The sequence below is a fragment of the Pinus tabuliformis genome, chromosome X, assembly GCF_031772625.1.
Source record: "Pinus tabuliformis cultivar Carrire ecotype Pingquan chromosome X, CPIR1, whole genome shotgun sequence".
Classification (NCBI taxonomy): domain Eukaryota; kingdom Viridiplantae; phylum Streptophyta; class Pinopsida; order Pinales; family Pinaceae; genus Pinus; species Pinus tabuliformis.
Window position 1 is genome coordinate 827,655,756 of NC_142308.1, and position 16,462 is coordinate 827,672,217.

Here is a 16,462-nt window from a genome sequence, read left to right on the forward strand (position 1 = left end):
CTAACTCTTCCCTCTTGATGTCCCTGCTGAAGGGTCATAACTATTTATTCTATTTCCAATTTTTGGTTCTAATGCTCAACAGCAAAAGGTTCACACAAATGTCATTGATAGATAAGCAAATAAGAGTATGCAGTTATCATGACTGCCATTTCCCACATATCAGAGTCAACGAACAGGTAGCATATGTCATTTGTCTGTACAGAAAAATTTCACTCTCACTTCCCTCTTACTTTATAAGTTCATCCCCACTAGAATGGCATAAATTAGCATAAAACTAAAAATTGTCCAAAGTGAATTTCTCTCTTACATCTATGAATCAGTGTTGATAGTAATCAGCTCCAAGGATCAAGCTCGGACTAAAATTTTACCAAACCCGTTTGCCTGTTCTATCAACTCCTCGCCTTCATATCACTTCGGAGTGCATCAGAATTTGTAAAATCTTATACAATTCTATTTTCTCAGGCTACACCAAACAAAAAAAACATAATATAAAAAATAGCATCTATATCTATTGCTCTTGTGAAGTATCTAATCTATTTTTGGATGTTTCGGTTTTGTAAGATAGCCCATAAGTAAACTCTAGGATAAAGATGCCCTATTCAACATTACATCATCAGAACCACAACAGCCCATCCTTAGAATGCACATATACTCTCAATATAGAAAAGTTATGAATGTCAATTATCAACTTACTAAGAAGTTTAGGATATTAACATCGTAAAGCATCCTCTACGTAAGAAGTTTAGGATATACCAAGGATATTAACCTAATGAAAAAAAACTAGGATAATGCTTTACTAAAAGAAATTTCTATAAACAAGATGTTCAGGATAATACCAATTTATGGGTGCCAAATAATGTGCTCGACAAAACTCAATATCTCCCTCGTGAAAGAATGAAATTGTACAACATGTTTCCTATGTACGTTCCTTTGAGAAACAATTACAATACACAGAATTTCCTCATTTCTCCAAATGTGGAGTAGAGGAAACTATTACTTCAGTGATTTTTCCAGACTGTTCAATCCACCCCTCTAAGTCCCCGACCAATGGAAACAAAAGAATGATACCTCTGCTCAACTACTCCAATTACAATTGGCACAATTCCTCTGGCTAGCAATTATAGGGAGTACTCAGGGCTCCAATAGCATATGTACAATAAACTATCATATACACCTACTCACCAAGGTTGCACTGCTGCATGAATATATGGTCATATTTCACATACTTGGTCCAATGTTGTTTGTATCTTGCAATGCCAATTTCAAGCCACGGTTTCATGTTGCCATTGTAATGTATCACTGCTGCCTTCACAATATCAGTCCGACTAACACTAGGATTGTAGCCAAGGCCTAGAACATGCCAAGACTTATCAAGTGCATGAGTAAGGTTGTAAAAAGTGATTAGCCCAAGTGGCAGGCTGCCCAGCTTCACCAACTGTCTGTCCTTGTTCTAATACAAAAAAGTATCACACATAAGAGTCATTGTAGACAAAACAAAATGCTAATGTCACTTCGTTGCAGAAATCACTAATAAAGCACCAGGAAACTAAAAGCAAAATGTCAGTCTAGGCTTACCAGATTTTGCCATTTATGGTAGATCGCTGTCAAGTCCTGTTTTTTCCATTCTTGCAAATCAAATATATTCATGCCATATCCCCATGCACAGGAATTTGGGTCAAAGTCCCTCGCAATAAGGGGATTTGAAAAATTCAGATATTTATCAAGTCGAAAGAAATTTTCTCCACATATTTCCACTGCAGCATTTACCTTACCATGCGTGTCAATCCCCCAAAGAGCAGTCAAATCCTTTTGCACTACAACATCATCGTCTAAGAAAAGGACCTTATTGAGCTTTGGAAAGACCTCTGGCAGGTAGAAGCGAAGGTGATTAAGCATATTCAAATACTTTGGATTTCGATAATTCAAGTTAGTAGATCCTCCATCTGGGCTCATATACTGCGACTTCAAATAATACTCTTTCATTGATGCAGACTCAAGTTGCTTCAAAATTGGAGAATAGCTGGAGTTCAACCATGTGAATTCATCAATATTCTGAACTTGAATCGTAGCATTACCAGGAGGGTTTGCTAAAAACCACATTCGCATGGCCGCATAGTTTAACTTGTCAGTGACTAGGTGAAACACAATTTTTTCTGATTCCTGTCAAACATTTAAAATGTAGGAAACGGGCACACAACTCATCATGTTAATAATATCAGAAGCAAGTAAGAGGTAATTCCGTTTAGAAAGCAGAAAATCCACAAAGACAATGATTGGCCCTTCTTATACCTTAGAATGAAATACAGTAGAGTTCACAACAACTGCTGCTGCAAGTATATTGTCAGAAAATATGGCATGGTGGTAAAGACTTGGATCATCCAACTTCCCTTTGTTTGGAAATTCCTGTTCGTTTGGAGTCAATGCATAGTACTCTGCGGTCAAGCGCATCGGTAAACAATGAAGGCCTTTAGGAAAGCTTCTAGCAGCAAGCTGAATCAAGAATGTACTCTGCTTCTTGTGCACACGAAGTTGTTCTTCTGTAGAGTGCATCATAGCTCGAAGTTTCTTAACCATAGCAGAACAGTCATTAAAAAGCTTGCTGGCTTTAAAAAGAGTGCTCTCCATGGATCTTATTCTCTCAGGGGCTCTAGAAATCAAAATAAACATAAAGAAAAGCTTAGACATGTGATCCTTATTAGCAATTAATGGCTAGATCTACCACAGATAAAACATATACCTTCTTGAAAGTTCAGTATCCTTGGTTGCTTCACCTAAGGCTCGGTGTACATCTCTAATCCGCTGCCGCAATTCTCTTACAATGGGAGCATTATTGCGAGCTGGTGCAAGGTTTAAGTATGCCTTAGCTCTAATAATCTGATCACGCATCTGCCGTACATGAGCATCTGGGATCAGCCGTACATGAGCGTCTGGGATAATTTTCTTCTGATCACGCATCTGTCGTACATGAGCATCTGGGATTATTTTCTGACTGATTTGCCTCTCAATTCTCATTTTCTGAGACTCTCTTGCACTTATTTGCTGAGAACTATAAGTGCCCTGCAATTCAAGTTTTACTTGGTCCTGTTACAATTAACCTGTCAGGTCCTAGTTGAATCAGACTACAATAATATGGTCACAAAAAGGCAGCTAACCTTCTAAAACTGAAAACCAGGACCTACACGTTGAAAGTCTACGTGACAGAAAACATATTGATATCAAATATTAAATGAGAAGCTTCTCCTAAATTATTGTATATTATTCTTGAGGTTTCTTCAAGGAATTTAATGCTTCCTTCCCTAGTAGTCTGAGAGTGTTCAATCACCCTTAGCAACCTCTTAGCCTCTAGCGATTGCATGAGGATAATCTTGCCCTTGAGTTGAAATATCTCTCCCAAGGAAAGAGGGACTTGAAAATAACTCATGGCCAGAAGTTGACTGTTGTATTTACCTATATTTTCCAATTAGACTTACAGAAAATGGATGGTATGGACTCTGAAAGGCTAAAGGGAGAGACACAAAGGCAAATCTCACCTCTCCTTTAGCAGCAGTGTTGGCAACACTCTCTGTTCTTTTATCTCCTTGTTCCAAGAGAAATATCTCAGGTTTGAATTCTGAAAATAGACACTTTATATATTAGATATATTGAAAAAAGTTCTGAGAGTTGAAGTTCCTTGTCTAAGTCAATCACAGGCAGAAGCCACACCAGATCATCCGATATTCCTTACCATTTTCCTTCCGTCCAGACTGTATCTTTTCCTTAATTTCAGAGTGCTCTTTTGAGAAACCATTGATATTAACTGAGGTATTAATCCCATCCTTGTAGATGACTCCAACAGGTTTTTTAAGAACAGCACTCGGTTCCTATGTAAACAAACAAACACAGAATGTCCACATTTGCAATGAAGCCTCCAAACATCTAATGAACCAAGAACTGAAAAAAGAAATGGACATTGAAAAAAATCCCCTGGACCAGAACATGTTGATTGAAGGGTCAATCAATGCTCCAAAATGTCCACAGAAAGAACATAAGTCGTGCAACCATATTGCAAACCTGCTCAAGTGCCCTTAATTCTTCGGAATCGGTACTGACACTCTGCACGTAAGCAAAATAGTGAGAGTATTGGATCCAGAATATCAATTAGGCAAAATAACTGAAAATAGTGAAACTCAAAGGAAAAAAACTCCCCAAAAAATGAATTTCTGAACCTAGTTTTAACTTACAATACTAGAAATATTGTCAATGAAGTCCTTTTGCCCTGATACAAAAAACCCGTCATAGTTTTCCATTAGCACAACAAAGGACAATCTATAGATATTCAAATTCCAACAGCCCATTCAGGAAAATAGTACAGTACAGGATATGAGATCCTATAACGTTAAAGCTACAATTCATGCGTGTAAAGGAGTTTTTCAAATCATGACTCTCATAATATAGCGCAATCGAGGTTCTTTTCATGCTGCAAGATCATCTTGTAGACAAATCAAATCTATAAAGTTAAACAAGCACACCAACAGCGATATAAGGGGGAAATAACCAGAAAATTAAGATCTGAGAGCCAATAAGGAAGAGGGTACTTGCCAGAGGTAGCAGAGAAATCGGCGAGTCTATCCGCTAGAAATACGAGAGATGCTACAAGTGAAATCAAGAGGAGACCAGTAATAGTAGCAGGCCTCTGCAATGGACCACCCCGCCTTTTCACTGCAGAATGCATCGTGAATTTCTAGTCATGCATATTAAACCGATCCAACAAACCATCAGAGGAGGGAGCTATAACTCATCCCATTTGCACGCATATGAAAGGGATGTAGATAAGATTCGCTGCCCCGGAAACCATACACCGTTCTCCCGAGAAAACCCGTTGGAAAAGAAAAGATGATACTGTTAATCTAAGAATTGGACGGAGCGAAAAAGGGAAAGAAAACGATGATCAGAATTATATTTTGTTCATAAATATAATTCAAAGTAAGGCTTTTGCAACTGCAATTAGTTACAACAATATCCCATCCTTGAGCACTCTGCCCCATGATTCGAACAAAATGGAAGTGGTTGATGATGCAATTGCCACTAAATGGGGCATTGCCATATTTATTTATATTTAATTTAAAAAAGGGATGTAAATAGGGCGCAATGAATATTATTAATAGTTTTTCTTCTTAGTCACACATTTCACAATAAATAAGATACAATGAATATTAATAGTTAGTAATTGCCGTTTAATTTAAATATAGTGGATTGGAATATAGAGGGTTTCAGATGATCAATTAAAGTTTTTATAAGAAAAATAAAAATGAAAGTAAAATTATTGTGCTAAAATGTTTCTTTTTAGTGAGCGTACAATTTTATTGGTGGTAATAAAGCTTTATAATTTTATTTCTTTCACAGCGTTTGGTTCAAATTGATATGGAGAAACATAGTTTCAACTCAATGGTGTAAAATTAGTGAGCACACTACCTCATTGGTTGTAATGAAGATTTATAACTTTATTTCTTTGGGAGTGTTTGGTTCAAATTAATGAGATGTCAATTCCAAGAAACTTGCTTTGCACAACCAATTGTCTCCTACAAAGTTCATGGGAATTGTACATGATTGATATAAAGTTGAATGCAATTGTGTTTGTGCCAGTGAAGGCATGGGAATATGGAACAAAACTTTTAATGTTATCTCTCAAATGGTATCTCGTTTTAAACAAGACTTCTTTCTTTTTTGCAGAGTAAATTGGAAATGGGATGATCTATAATTTGCAATTTATTATTAAATTAAATTGTAAAGACGAGTTAATTAATATTTATGAATAATTCTTAATAACAATTGTTTTACTATTAATTTAACAACTAAATTATGACTAGCACAGTTATATAAATTAAATCACTAGTAACTATAGATGGATATCAAAACACTTAGTTTCTAATCAAAATACTTAGTTCCTAAAACATTTTATATCATGGAAAAAAAAAAAAAAATATATATATATATATATATATATATATATATATATATATTAAAATTTTATCATTAGCCATTTTCAAATATTTTTTAAATATTATACTTTTGTCTAGGATTTGTGATTTAATATTAAAATAGATGAATTTGACACAGTTACTTTGAATAAAACCAAGAATAAAGTTGCAGTAGATTAACTTTTTGCACGGTAACTGAGACCAATCTTCTATGTTTGGTTCGAGGAAAGAAGATAAAACAACTTTAACAAACCAATTGAAACAAATGAGAAATTGAAGGCTAATCTCCTAATAAATGACGAGCAAACTCCAACGACTTGAACCAGAACATGGAACTTCAAAGTGGGATTCTGGTAATACCTAGTGGGAGTTTTGAATCCTTTGACTTGCCAAAACAACAGACATTAAATTCGCAAGGGGCTGATGGTATCTATTTGGGCGAGTTTGTTATAAGACTTCTTTTGTATAAAGGGGGTCTTATTCTGATTGCTAAATCTGCTCTTGGTTTGCAAGAGCACTTATTATCTATTGCATTTTTGTAGAAGGGTGGGGATGCAAGTCAATATTAGCAAAACAAAAGTAGTGGTTTTCTATAAAAAAAACATAACCAACATAAGTTCTACTTTGAAGGCAATATTCTGGAAGAAGTTGCGGATTACAAATACCTCGAAATTGAATTCAACAAAAATCTAAGTTGGGATAGTTGTAGAAAGAAAAGAACTATGGGGGGTTGGAAAGCATTTTATGCTTTTCATAATAGGTGTAGAGAGACAGAGTTATGGGACTCGAAAACCACTCAAACTCTTTTTGGGCTTCTAGTGATTTTAGTGATTCTCTATGGTTGTGAACTGTGAGCTAACAATACATCCGACATGCAATGAAAACGAATTGAGAAAATTCAATTGTTTGATTACAAACAAATTCAAAATTAAAAGTATAGTTCTTTATGATATCTTGTTAAGTGAAACAGGGGCTGCTCTTATTGAAATAATTGCTATGGTGTGAGTCATAAGGTATTTAAAAAAAATTAAGCAAATGGAAAAGAGCAGATGGCCTAAGGTTGTCTTTAATGACATAGTGTGCAAGAGAAAAAAGACTTGGATGTAACAAAATAACAAATGGTTTAGTAAATGGGGTAGTAATTGCTATGGTGTGAATCATAAGGTATTTAAAAAAAATTAAGCAAATGGAAGAGAGCATATAGCGTAAGGTTGTCTTTAATGACATATTGTGCAAGAGAAAAAAGACTTGGATGTAACAAAATAACAAATGGTTTAGTAAATGGGGTATTTGCTTGAACGTGCGTCCCATAAATAGTAAAGAGATAAAAGACTTTGTTATGGATAAGTTCCACAAGGACTAATTCTCATTTGTGAAACACAGCCCTAGAAAAGGCCAAAAGAAGTGTGGGAGTATGTATTTTTTGTTCTTCCGGAAAAGTGGAAACAGAAAAGCATTTCATTTTAGAATGTGAGGCCTTCAAAGACAATTGAGAAATTTATGCAGATATTCTCGTAGCTAGCTCTTGGGATAATCTATTTAGCGAGGGGTTTGTCGAGAAGTTGGGAGCATTTGTTGTGAAGCTTTATAAGAAAAGGGCCGATCAACTAGATGAAAAAGCAATCTGTCCCATAAGCTATCTTTTAGCAGTTAAAATAATGGACACACACGAAATGATTAAAAAAATTATTTAATTATTTAATTCAAGAAGATCAATTTCTTGAATTCTTGAATTCAATTTCTTGTTTTTTTTTTTTTTGACAGAAACCGTTATGTTGTATATATATTCATCCTGGCTTGAAAGCCGTAAATCTGGTTACATTGAAGACTTCTATGTCTTGATACATCTCTCTGGTAACAATGAGAGTGCTGTTGAATCTTGAAGTTTTTCCTTTTGATAGGGATTCTAGTTTATCAATTTCAGAGATATTCCCCAACTTGAAGATACAAACAAATTTATTTAGAAGCAGACAGAAAAACATGGCAAAAGCTAGCTTATGGAATGGGTTCCCATGTTTCTTCTTCGTCTTTTATCTTGACCCCGGCAGAAAGGAGGACTGCTTTGTTGGCTTCCTTGTCTGCCTGTTTGTTGTGCGTTCTCAGTACATGGAAATAATTCAGCTTCTGGAAAGCTTTTCCCAGGCCTTTGATTCTAGAAACCAGTCTAGCTAGATTAAGATCCAGCGCTGGAGAGTTGGAGATCATTGCATTTATGAGGACCTGCGAGTCGCCTATCACAGTAGCTTCCCTTATGTTTAGCTCTTTGAGTATCTTTAGGCCTTGGAAGAGGGCCAATGCCTCAGCTTGTATGCTGGAAGCATGGCCAAGTCCCCAGGAGAAGGAATGAATTTTTTCCCCCAGAGGATTTACAACAACACCTCCTGCTCCTGCTATGCCCGGATTACCCTTTGCTGCTCCATCAAAGAAGAGTGAGTGTCTTGAGTGCGATTTAAGCCAGTCATGGAATTCAGATTCAGGTCTCCTTATTTGCCAGTCTTTAAGGATGGGGGCAGTTCTGACTGCTGGTTGGAATTGCAGGCCTAGGGATGAGCCCCAGTCAATGTCTTGTTGGCTGAGATTGGAGTCATTGTTTATATCTGTCAAGCACTCCTTTATGAGGCATTTGATTTTGATTTCTAAAACCTTATGGTTCAAGCTGGCATTTCTGAAGATTCTTCTATTCCTTTCAAGCCATATTTGCCAACAAATGATCTTTGGAAGAATGGCCCATGCAGTTTTGATAACTTGATTTTTGGGTGGCTGTCCGGGGTACCTGTTTGTCCAATTTGAGAAGAGGTCTACCATAGATCTAGGCAGAGGGAAGTTGGGATCAAAATTGCTGGTAAAGGAGGCCCAGATCTGTTTGGAAAATTTTCACTCAAGCATTAAGTGTATTGCTGTTTCTGTGTTTTCTGTGCATAACGGGCATCTGGAGGGGCCATGGAATCCTTTCCTCTGCAAAGCGTCATAAGTTAGAATTCTTCCATGGCAGAGAGTCCAAGCGAAGAAGTCGATCTTGGGCCAAGAAGGGATGTGCCAGACTCCCTGCCAAGGTGTTGGGTCAGGGGGGACGTGTGGCTTCTCGATCAACTTGGAGTAGCCTTTAGAAACAGCGTATCCGCCTTCCTTCAGCCCCCATCCTTTCGTGTCTTTTTTCTTCATATGCGTGGGAGCCAGGCCGTGTAGAAGATCCAGCAGAGCGATCCATTCATTTATCAACTGATCCGGAATTTCAATACTTTTCCAGCCTGCCCATATGAAGTCGCTCCATTGGGAAATGTCCCACAACGAGTTCAATCCTTCTCTGTTCATCCAGCAGCGCAAATCGTTTAGGGAGGCTCTATCTGTAACTGGATCCTTGTTCATAATTCTATCAGTCCATATGTTGATTTTTTTCCCATTTCCTGGGATCCAAAAGGAGTGCTCTTTAATCAAGGAAGCCGCTTTAGCATACAATTTAAGGAAGGACGAATTTGGAAGCTGAATCATGTTTTCTAAGCAGCAAGTGCGTGGGCCTCTGAAATACTTTTTCCAGAGAGCCAGTTGGGCCCAACCTGGCTTGGGCGCGATGATTCGCCAGATCACCTTGGCTGCCATAGCCACATTTTGCTGACTGAGATTCTTGAAGTTTAGCCCACCCTCTCGCAAAGGCTTGGAAATGGTTTCCCAGCTGATGAGGGGAATTTTTTTTCCATTCTGCTTTCCTCCCTTCCAGAAGAATCTGCGCATGAATTCTTCCATCTTTTTTAATATGGATGCCAGAGCGAGAAGCCCTGTGAATTGAAACAGTGGAAGACTGAAGAGCACGGATTTTATTAAGACCGCTTTGCCAGCAGCGTTGAGCCAGGTAAAGCCCCAGGCTTGAATTTTGGATTTGAATTTCTCAAGCTGGGGAAGCCAATCTTTGGTTGAGTGTTTCTTATGGAAAACAGGAAGGCCCAAATATTTAAATGAAGTCCATGAAGAGGAGGCTGCGAAGCCCAAGCATCTTGAGATGGCAGATAGAGTTCTGGGCGTAGTGTTCCAACTGAAAATATGACATTTATTCTTATTTACCATGCTGCCTGAGGCCTCACTGAATTTGTCCAGCACATCTTTAAATTTGGAGGCAGAGGAAAGAGAGGCAGTGTCTAATAGGAGGGTATCATCCGCGAATAAGGCGTGGTTTAAGTTCTTAACCCTTCTAGCTATACACAGCCCATTAATTTCTTGGTCTTGCATCTTTTTATCTAGCAGGAAGCTGAGTACTGAGGCTTGGATGACGAAAAGCAGGGGGGAGAGGGGACACCCCTGCCTAAGTCCTCTCGAGGCTTTGAAAAATTCAGTGGCTCTTCCATTAACCAGTGGGGCAATCCATGGCTCTGAGATGCATGCCCAGATCCATTTTATGAAGTTTGCTCCAAAACCAAATTTGCACATGACTTTTAACAGAAAACTATGATTTACTCGATCAAAGGCATTTGCTAAATCGAGTTTGATCACCATACCTTGTTCCTTTCAGAGAAGACTTGAATGTATTGCCTCTTGAACGAGCGTGTAGTTGTCCACGATCTGCCTACCCTGGATGAAGCCTCCTTGATTTTCCGGGATTATTCTGGGTAGAATGGGCTTCAGTCTATTAGCAATGACTTTGGTGATTAATTTGTACCCTGTGTTGCATAATGAAATCGGACGAAATCTGCTGAAGCTATTGGCGCCTTTTTCCTTTGGAATGAGGGCTAAGAAGGCGGAATTTGTGCTGCCTTCTATTTTCTGAGTATTTTGAGACTTTTGTATCATTTTGAGAAGGTCCTTTTCGATAATCGGCCAGCAGATTTGGAGAAATCGGGCAGAGAAGCCATCTGGCCCCGGGGCCTTATCCAGGTCCATATCAAAGAGAGCCTTTTTAACTTCCTCTTTAGTAATTTTGGCCTCTAGAATCTCGTTCATGCGAGGAGAGATAACCTGAGGAATGATGTCAAGCAGCACTTGATGATGAAATGGCCCGTGATCATCACTGTACAAGTTTTGGAAATGAGAGAAGGTTGCTTTCTTAATGTCTGTGAATTCCTTGTGCGTGTCATTATCTTCCTTGATCTCAGAAATGGTGTTGAAGCATTTCCTAGCCTGGGCCTGCTTATGAAAGAATCCCGTGTTCCTGTCCCCTGCTTTAAGCCACAGGTTTCGTGACTTTAATCTCCAATATTCTTCTTCAGCTAAGCAGGCCTTATGGTATCTCTGTTGCAGCTGAGTTTCTTGATCTATCATATCCTCTGTAACAATAGCACTCTCCATATGGGTTTGATGAGAGACAAGAGAGTCTTTGATGGCTTTCCTTTCCGTTGAGGGATTGGACAAGGTTTTGGCCCAGCTTTTCAGAGCTCTTTTTACCCTTCTGAGCTTTTCCTCCCAGATGAAAAAGGGCGAGCCTTTGACAGGCTGGCTCCAACAATCTTTGACTGTTTGCATGAAGAGAGGCTCCTTAACCCAAAGGGGACTAAACCGGAAGGGAATAGGTCCCAGATCTAGATGGGCAAGGAGCTCTAATTTTACAGGCTTATGGTCCGAGACGCTGCTAGCGAGGATATGCATTCTGGGTTCTAATCCAAGTAACAGGAAAGAGCTTTGAATGAAAAATCTATCAAGCCTGGCAGCAATATGACCAGGACCTACTCTTTTATTAGACCAAGAAAACTTACCGGATGAGGGCTTGATGTCCAGTAAGTCCCAGTCTTGCAAAAGATCCTCCGCCCATTCTCTTGCCGGGTCTTGGACTGCACTTCCTCCCCTTTTTTCAGTCGAATGAAGAGTGAGGTTGAGATCTCCAGCAATGATTGTGTTTTCTAGGTTTGTCAAGTCTGCCTGTCGTCTTATAGTGTCCCAGCAATCCTTTTTCTCCCGGATGTTGACTGGAGAATAAACATTAAAAAGGCTGAAGGTTTCCTTTGTGTCCAGATTCTGCAGTTTTAGCAGCAACCAGTGAGTGTTGCTCGCTTCAAAGATGACTGCATATTTATTGGAGTTCCATAGTGTACCAATCCCTCCCGAGGCACCCCTGGCAGAGATTGCTCTTGCTTCACTTTTGAACCACAGATTTTTGCTTGCTTGCAGGAAGGTTTTGTCTTCCAGCTTGGTCTCCTGGACTAGAAGTATGTCTGGGGTTTCTGTTCTTATTAAGCTTTTTATTGCTTCTTCCTTAACTTTACTCCCCATACCTCTGCAATTCTAGGAGATGACCTTCATTATTTATGTTTCTGATGGGCTCCCTTGGAGCCTTGGGGTTGATTTTTCAGCATCTTGGGCTTTGAGGCTAGCAATTTTTCCAGGGTTGGCTGGTAGCCTTGAAGCTTGTCTTTGTAGGTCTACTGCTCTCTTTTTTCTTTGTCTGTTTTACGGCCTCTTGTAGATCTTCTTATCGAAGTTTGGGACTCTCCTATTTCTCCTTCTTCTTCTGACTCTTCAGTTTCCTGCTCATCTTCCTCATCCTCTAAGGCCATGCCTTTGGGATTTTCAGCTTCTTTGGGGGAAGCTGATGGAGTACCTTTATTTGGAGAGACTGATTTTTGGGTTTCTTCCTCCAGAATGTCTTCTTCCGGCTAACTTGGAGGAACGAATTTATTTTCTTGCATCTTTTTGGGAGGGGGACGCTGGACATTAACCTGGGGATTACCTTTGCCAGAGTATCCACCCTGCTTTTGCCCCTTGTGATTGGCTCTTGCTCGCTTGACCTGGTTCCAACCCTCTTCGTTCCCTTTCTCTGGCTCTGCATTTATCGGACAGTTTCTGGCAAAATGCCCATAAACGTGACATTTCCTGCATTTGAATGGCAGCTGTTCATAATCCAGGATCTGCACGTGAGACCAGCTGCCGACTTTGATTTTGATTGCCTCTGGTAGACCCACCTCTAGATCTACCTCTACACAGATCCTGGCGCAGTCGTACTGATCCTTGTTGCTTGCCCGATCTATGAATTTTCCGAGGGAATTGCCAATGTGCTTCAAGGAATCCCAGTTCCAGCAATGGACTGGCAGATTTGGGAGACGAACCCATACTGGAATAGCTTTGGGAACATCGACCGCCGGATCGAAGTCTGGGGTCCATTTGTTCAGATAGAGACCCTGAGGACCCATGAAGTACGGCCCATTTCGGAAGATCAGGTCTTTGTCCTCTTTGGAGGTAAATTCAAAGAGAAAATACCCTCGCCCTAGGAAGTATGAGGTTACACTTTGATTAATCAAGGGCGCCCAGTTCCTATTAACCCATTGCTCAGTGGTTTTCGGCGAGGGCCAAAGTCCCATGAATTGGCCAATGAGCCCACGTTCCACCAGAGACAGTGCTACTTGAATGGGGGTCTCCGGAGGCAAAGAGATCTCAGGAATTTCATCGAGTTTCTTTTCGAATTTTGCTGCATCACTTCTTTTCTTCGGAGGTAAGCCAGCCAGGAGTTGATTGAAAGCATCCAGGGACGGATCAGGGGGCGGATCCGTATGATGGCCCAGTGACTCCATGGGATCTGGTTAGATGCTGGACGCCCCAAGGGCAGCGCCGCAGCAAAGACCAAACCCTAGCCAGAGAGTTGTTGGCTGTTTCGAATCTGGAACTGATCTTCTGCAGACAGGCCCACAGTGGAGAGGAGCCACAAAGTGCGGGCAGGGCCGCAGGCTTCAGAGCCCGCAGGATGCAAATCACATGGAAGGAGCCGAGGCTCTCAGGTTGCAGAGCTCCCTAGTCTTTTATGTGAGAAAAAGACGAACACATTCGAATTCAATTTCTTGTTATAAGATTAGTTTTTTGAATTTTTGATATGCTTAGAGGGTAAAAGTATAAAAGCTATATGTAAATAAAACAAATTCAACAAAGTTAAGAAAAAATGCTTGGATCCTAAAAATTAGTAACTATACATCAATAAAAAAAAAATTAATAAAATTAGGAAAGAAATACTCACAAGATTCTAAATACTAATAGCTAATTATCATAATAGTTATTAACTATAAAAGCGCTATTTGTAAACAAGAAGAAAAAAAAATTATGATTAAATTAATTGGAATTGAAAAAAAAAAAAAAAAAAATAGAAACTACAACAACAAAAAAAGTACAAGTCAAATTAAAAAATAATAAAACTTACAGATATACATATATATTGGAAAAAGTTTTTTAATTATTTTTTCCACTTTAAAAATTGTTATCTTAAAAAAAATATATAGAAAAAAATAATAAAAAATCATATAACTAAAAAAAAATTATTGGAAAAAGTTTTTTTTTTTAATTATTTTTTGTTTTTTAAAATTTCTCAGTGTAAGTTGAAAATATGGAGAAACTCTGTAATGCATTAAAATTGAAATAATAGAAAAAGAGAAAAAAAAAATTTGAAAAGGTTAAATAAAAAATGAATAAAATTAAAAACAAAAAATTAGTAACTAATAGAAATGGAAGTTACTAAACAATCCATAATAAGACCTAAACCAATCACCTTACAAATAGATCAATTTAACTAATAATAATAAAAAAATGAATTCCCAAGTTTAAACTATGGATAAGCGAAGTAAATTTTTGGTCAAAAACAAACTAATAGGCAGTGAAAAGCAATTATAACAACAATATTACCCTGAATCACTTTTAAAATATTTTTGTTATAGTTATTGATTTGCCAGAAAGTTTTGAAGCATGTTAAATTTTATCAAGATTTAAATTTTGTTATATAAAATATGTAATATTTTTAAGGATAATAAAAAATTTAAATTTTGTTGATTGCTCCTAGATTGGCGCTCTGCGATCGCTTGAGAAGCCCAAGCCCTGCCCGACTGATCCCCGAGCCCTCGCCCCCAGGCCCGGCCTGGCAGGGCCTCCTCTGCTCTCCTGCCCTCTCTGCGCTGACCCCGCCTTCGGGGTTCCCGTCTTTGGCCGTCCTGCCCTCCTGCTGTGCGCAGCGGACCTGCAATGGCAGGATCCGCTTCCCCCCCTCCGACCTCTGAAACCCCTGAGGAAACATTCGCTGCCCTCCTAACAAACCATTCAGAAGCCAGATCCCGTCCCTCCCAATCCAAGTTCATTAAGAAGTTAGATGAAATTCCTGAAGTAAATCTGCCCCCATCTCTGCCCAGGAAATCGGCAATAGCTCTATCTGAAAGAGGCCTGGTAGGACAGTTCACAGGTCTCTGGCCTTCTCCAAGAACGGTCCAAAAATGGGTGGAGCGTAACTGGAGCACAATGATTCAAGGGAAGATTGCCATCCGGTTCTGCGGGCGTGGATACTACACCTTCTTATTTGAAACAAAGGAAGACAAGCACCTCATCTTCCGCAACGGGCCTTATTTCATGGACACAAGAGGTCTATATCTGAACCGTTGGACCCCGGACTTTGATCCGGAAATGGATATCCCCAGCGCGGTCCCTGTTTGGGTGCGCCTCCCCCATCTGCCCTTGCACTGCTGGGGGGATGAATCGGTCAAAGCGATCGGCAACGCAGTTGGAAAATACATAGACAGATCGGAACCAAGGGAGAACATGCATGCATGCGCTAGGATCTGCGTTGAAGTCGATCTTGGAAAAGGACTGCCGGAAGCCGTAAAGCTAAGAGTGGATCAATGGATGCACATTCAACAGCTGGACTACGAACAACTGCCCTTCAAATGCAAGGTATGTCATGAATACGGTCATTTTGCTAATAGATGCAGTAAGCTGAAAGAAAATGAGGCCACACCAAATGAGGAAAACACTGAAGGATCTTGGGAACAAGTCAAAAGGAAAAAGCCCTCTCCAAACCCGGGTATCAACACCACAGCTCCTCCAGCATCAAAACAACCCCCCCCCTCCCCCTCTTTCCCCACCCTTCCCTTCCTCCTCCAACCCCTTTGAAACCCTAACAGAAGAAGTCCCGGCCTCCCCTCCCCTCTCCCCTCGCCCTGCCTCTCCCCGCTCTAACCCTCCTCCCTCCCCCCCCCCCCACCATTGAAAGAATCCTTACAAGGAATAAAGCCAAGGAAGCACATCAGCCATCGGACCCCCCAAGAAAAGTCGGTCGAAAGACAAACAGAGAGTTAAGAGATGAAACAGCAGCAAAGGAAATGGCAACCGACACCCAACAACCAATGGATTCCTTCTTAGGCAAGTTAAAAGGAAGTGGCGAGAAGGCCAAGGAGAAATCAGGACCCCACCTCAATACTGGTAAATAATGAATTTGGTCTCTTGGAATTGTAGGGGGCTCGGCACACCTGTAAAGCTGAAAGCAATCAAGGATCTCTTAAACCAGGAAAAGCCAGATATCCTCCTAATCCAGGAGACCAAAACCACCGAGCAAGACTTCCTCCTTCAAACCCAAAGATTCAGGAACTACCTTGGCATCTCAATAGGCTCATCAGGAGCTTCAGGTGGAATAGGAACCTTATGGAATATAAATAAATGGGAAATCATCAGCTCCCAGCTTTGCAATTGGTGGATCCGAACAGAATTAAAGAACAAAAGCACCAGAGAATCCTACCACATCTACAACATTTACGCTCCTAACCATTACAGAGATAAAGCAAGCT

General features: G+C 39.8%; 2 protein-coding genes across 3 annotated transcripts in view; both read right to left on the reverse strand.

Moving 5' to 3' along the window:
* The window catches only part of LOC149142319 (putative galacturonosyltransferase 4), an 83,829-nt gene extending 78,816 nt beyond the window's left edge, over positions 1 to 5,013 (reverse strand). Inside the window, exons 1-9 of one of the 2 annotated variants that reach the window (XR_016265074.1) lie at positions 4,579 to 5,013; positions 4,221 to 4,255; positions 4,051 to 4,092; positions 3,725 to 3,860; positions 3,531 to 3,610; positions 2,738 to 3,081; positions 2,290 to 2,647; positions 1,576 to 2,160; positions 837 to 1,450 (exon numbers count right to left, since the gene is read on the reverse strand). Coding sequence is in view for 1 of the 2 variants with exons in the window: in XM_089451038.1 (XP_089307164.1) it covers positions 1,175 to 1,450; positions 1,576 to 2,160; positions 2,290 to 2,647; positions 2,738 to 3,081; positions 3,531 to 3,610; positions 3,725 to 3,860; positions 4,051 to 4,092; positions 4,221 to 4,255; positions 4,579 to 4,711 (1,989 nt within the window). In the remaining variant the exon portion in view is untranslated. Of the gene's footprint in view, positions 1 to 632; positions 1,451 to 1,575; positions 2,161 to 2,289; positions 2,648 to 2,737; positions 3,082 to 3,530; positions 3,611 to 3,724; positions 3,861 to 4,050; positions 4,093 to 4,220; positions 4,256 to 4,578 lie in introns of those variants that run through there. The other variant, XM_089451038.1, reaches the window with a different exon arrangement.
* A 7,519-nt stretch (positions 5,014 to 12,532) lies between these two features.
* LOC149142320 (uncharacterized) lies at positions 12,533 to 13,444 on the reverse strand. Its single transcript, XM_089451450.1, has one exon. The coding sequence runs from the start codon at positions 13,442 to 13,444 to the stop codon at positions 12,533 to 12,535; it is 912 nt and encodes a 303-aa protein (XP_089307576.1).
* Positions 13,445 to 16,462: the final 3,018 nt, after the last annotated feature.

Coding starts and splice junctions, on each gene's coding strand:
- LOC149142320 (XM_089451450.1), bottom strand. CDS start 13,444: ATGGAGTCACTGGGCCATCATACGGATCCGCCCCCTGATCCGTCCCTG.